Source organism: Vollenhovia emeryi, unplaced genomic scaffold (assembly GCF_000949405.1).
Source record: "Vollenhovia emeryi isolate VEMERY1.0 unplaced genomic scaffold, V.emery_V1.0 DF943108.1, whole genome shotgun sequence".
Classification (NCBI taxonomy): domain Eukaryota; kingdom Metazoa; phylum Arthropoda; class Insecta; order Hymenoptera; family Formicidae; genus Vollenhovia; species Vollenhovia emeryi.
The window spans coordinates 1-3,245 of record NW_011963258.1 but is presented as its reverse complement, the minus strand read 5'-3'; the positions used below and the strand labels follow the sequence as shown (position 1 = coordinate 3,245).

The 3,245-nt window shown below is 29.0% G+C and overlaps 1 protein-coding gene across 1 annotated transcript; it reads right to left on the bottom strand.

Moving 5' to 3' along the window:
• Positions 1-1,090: 1,090 nt before the first annotated feature.
• LOC105566744 lies at positions 1,091-2,828 on the bottom strand. The gene is made up of 5 exons (XM_012020988.1): positions 2,702-2,828; positions 1,932-2,155; positions 1,507-1,666; positions 1,205-1,421; positions 1,091-1,127 (listed from the first exon to the last, which is right to left on the bottom strand). Exons 2-4 carry the CDS (start codon positions 2,139-2,141, stop codon positions 1,282-1,284), a joined length of 510 nt encoding a protein of 169 aa, XP_011876378.1. The 5' UTR covers positions 2,142-2,155; positions 2,702-2,828; the 3' UTR covers positions 1,091-1,127; positions 1,205-1,281.
• Positions 2,829-3,245: the final 417 nt, after the last annotated feature.

Sequence of the window (3,245 nt, the reverse complement as noted above, 5' to 3'; positions counted from 1 at the left end):
GTGATGAAAAATCCCAGCAAACACAGTTATATGACAGCAACATTGACTCAATAAAACGTAAAATAACATGCAATATAACCTATACGTTGCATGTAACGTATATGTTAGTTGTAATTTCCCACTCACAGAAAATTACGGTTATATAGCATTAATATAACTCGTTATATTACGCAGTTACATTACAGTACTATAACTTGTAATGTTACTTTGTTACATTACGTTATAGTACTGTAATGTAATTGTTATATTGTGCACCATTAATAATCTAATTTGCCTTTTGCATATACTAATCTTAGAAAAGGTCTTTGAATTAATTTTAAGCGAAAGCAAACCATTTCATTTGTTTTCGCTTGAAATTAATTCAAAAATCTTTTCAGAAATTTGTATATGCAAAAGGACACGTTTTTGTATAGGAAAGGATAAAATATAAATATATTGAATCATAATTATAATTTGCACTTGATAAACATATATTCAAATATATATTAAATATTAACTGATAGAGCATTATATAAAAAAATATAACATTAGACATATTAACATGCTCATTGAGGATGTAAAGCTTATTCTACGATAGACACAAAAGACAAAACGCTAAGCAGCAACGCAAGAAATCGGCCAATGACGGTCAATCATTCTTCTCATATTTCATTGTGATTGGTCGATTTCTAGCGTTGCGTCTTCACGTCTTGCGTCCATTGTAAAATAAGCTTTGGACATAACATGTTTACAGTTACTTAAATCGCAATCATAGTTTCAAATACATAAATATATCAATATATATACTTATATAGATAAATAATGAGAATATATTTGAGGAAAAACATATTTTCATTATTCAAAATAATTACTTTTATAAAAGAAAAAAATATTGAAGAGAATCTAACATCTTTGAGAATTAGAATTTCTTAACATTATCAAAACAATCATTATTATATTATCACATATTATTACCAAACAATATCACATTATTATCAAATTATACTTCTTAAATTACTATTATAATTATGAGATTAAGATTATAATACTGAATAAAAATATACTACTTTGTTAAAATTTTCCAGCAAACAAAAATAACAAAATAAAAATTCCATTTTCTGTCGTACATATATAATATTATACAAAGTGTACCAAAAGTCTGGAAACTGGTCGAATATTTCATAAACTATGCATTGTTTCCAGACTTTTGGTACACCTTGTATATGTATATTAACATTTCAAAGATTTTTAATAAAGCCGCGATGAAATAATAAGTTTATCGCTTATTTAGGATCTTGTAGCCTAATTTGCTTCATTATCTTCATTGACGGTTTCTTTTGCTTTAGCTCTCTTACTTCTTTGATTGGCAAACCGTATCCATTCGGAAGTAATAGCATCAAACTCCGTTTCGGTAAACATTGCGTAGCGTAATGTTACCTCTCCTGAAAAGGTAAAAGAAATAATACAATTATGAAAAAAGTTGATCACACAGTTAAGAAATTGTACATTTACTTATCTATAACTTACTTTTCATAATTTTTATTAAATGTAAATCGGAAATTCTAAAATTATTCCGCAATCCCTTCCACGAACATTGTATTGCGCATTCATTCGTTATTGTTTTATTTAATATTCGATGAATATTGTCCTTGCCATTGTGTCCGCCAGTTTTTGACATAAACTCTTTCTAGAAAAAAAATATTTGATATACATATATTCTAATTAATCACAGTAATAATATAGAATAATTATAAAAGAAGTGTAGCATGAAGGTCTTTATTAATAATTTTTTATCTAATTAATTATTTTTGGTAATATTTTTCAACGAAATAACTATGCTTACATATTGATAAAAAACACGAACAACTTTGAAAACATTTAACTTAAGAATCTCAAAAAAATTTATATCATGATTAACGACGCACAATCGTGTCAAAACTTTCTATACCTACAAATTGTATCACTGCCTCATTTGATGTTTTCAAAAATGCATCAAACTCTTTTATAGCCGTAATCGACGACAATGGTAAAAATGGTGCAATAAGATTATCATTGATTGCATCAGGACTTCGAGTACGCTGTTTAATAGCATCTTCTATTTTTGCTAATCGTTTCTCCATATTTCTCAAAGTTATGTTTGATGCAGCTTGCATACGCATCATTTGTTGTAAGCTTTCTACAATGAGACAAAATGTTACATACCTATACAATAGTGATATTGTATAGTCATATAGAAACGACTTATGTCATTTGAATAATGACATAGGTAAAAATTATAACTTTTGGAGAATTGAAAAACTTTCTAATTTTTCAACTGGAGTATTAAAAATAAATAAAAACATAAAAATCTCATTATTTTAGACATTAAATGAGTGGAACCCATGGGGCGGTAGATTTTACAGGCAGAAGCTGCATCGCAAGATACAGGGTCACGTCCACTTTTACGAAGCATTTAAAAAGACTTTTCATTATTAATTATCTTTAGTGCCTCGTATGTTTGATAATGATAAACATTTCTAAATGTCTTAGAAGTGAAAATGACCCGGCGTTGTATACTTGCACACGACTTTTGCATACCTAACCTACGACACCATTTTTCACAAAAACTAACTGCAAACCAGGAATACTAACAAAAATATATACAAATATACTTATATTGCATTATAATATTACTGATTTTTAATACTTTTAATTAAGATTGAGTGTAAAAATTAACGATTACCTTGGAAGAAAAAACGCACACGCGGCTCACACGACGTACCGGCGACAGACGACGAGAAGAATGCGAGAGCGCCACTGCGGTGATCAATGGCGGTAAAAGCGGGGACGTTTATAACGTATATGTTATATTCATGTTATTATGTACATGCCATAACATAAATATAACATGTCTATATAACACGTTGTATAACGGCAAAGTAGCGATAACATGTGACTTGTTATATTACGTGTTATGTTTGAGTTATATTGCTGTACAGTAATAATAACCAGGAAATAACACAAGAATGAAACAGTTAGATAACATTATTACATTGTAGTTAGAAGAGAAAATTATGTTACTTCAACGTTACTAACATATAATAGTCGTTATATTACCTGTTACTCCTGTGTTACATAACATTTATATTCTGTGTTTGCTGGGACTTGACGAAAGACATCGTATCTTTCGATATACTTAACCTTACTTATAGAAACAGCCAATCAGACAATTTAAAAGTTGTCGGTAAACCGTTTTCGTCCCATACGGGGTACCTCGTTAAACATTG

Bases quoted from the DNA above. Each gene is read 5' to 3' on its own strand.
- LOC105566744 (XM_012020988.1), bottom strand. From the start codon at position 2,141: ATGATGCGTATGCAAGCTGCATCAAACATAACTTTGAGAAATATGGAG. The intron at 1,667-1,931 runs GTAGGTATAGAA...TTTTTTTTCTAG, and splicing joins ATGAGGCAGTGATACAATTT to AAAGAGTTTATGTCAAAAAC. The intron at 1,422-1,506 runs GTAAGTTATAGA...TTACCTTTTCAG, and splicing joins TTTAATAAAAATTATGAAAA to GAGAGGTAACATTACGCTAC.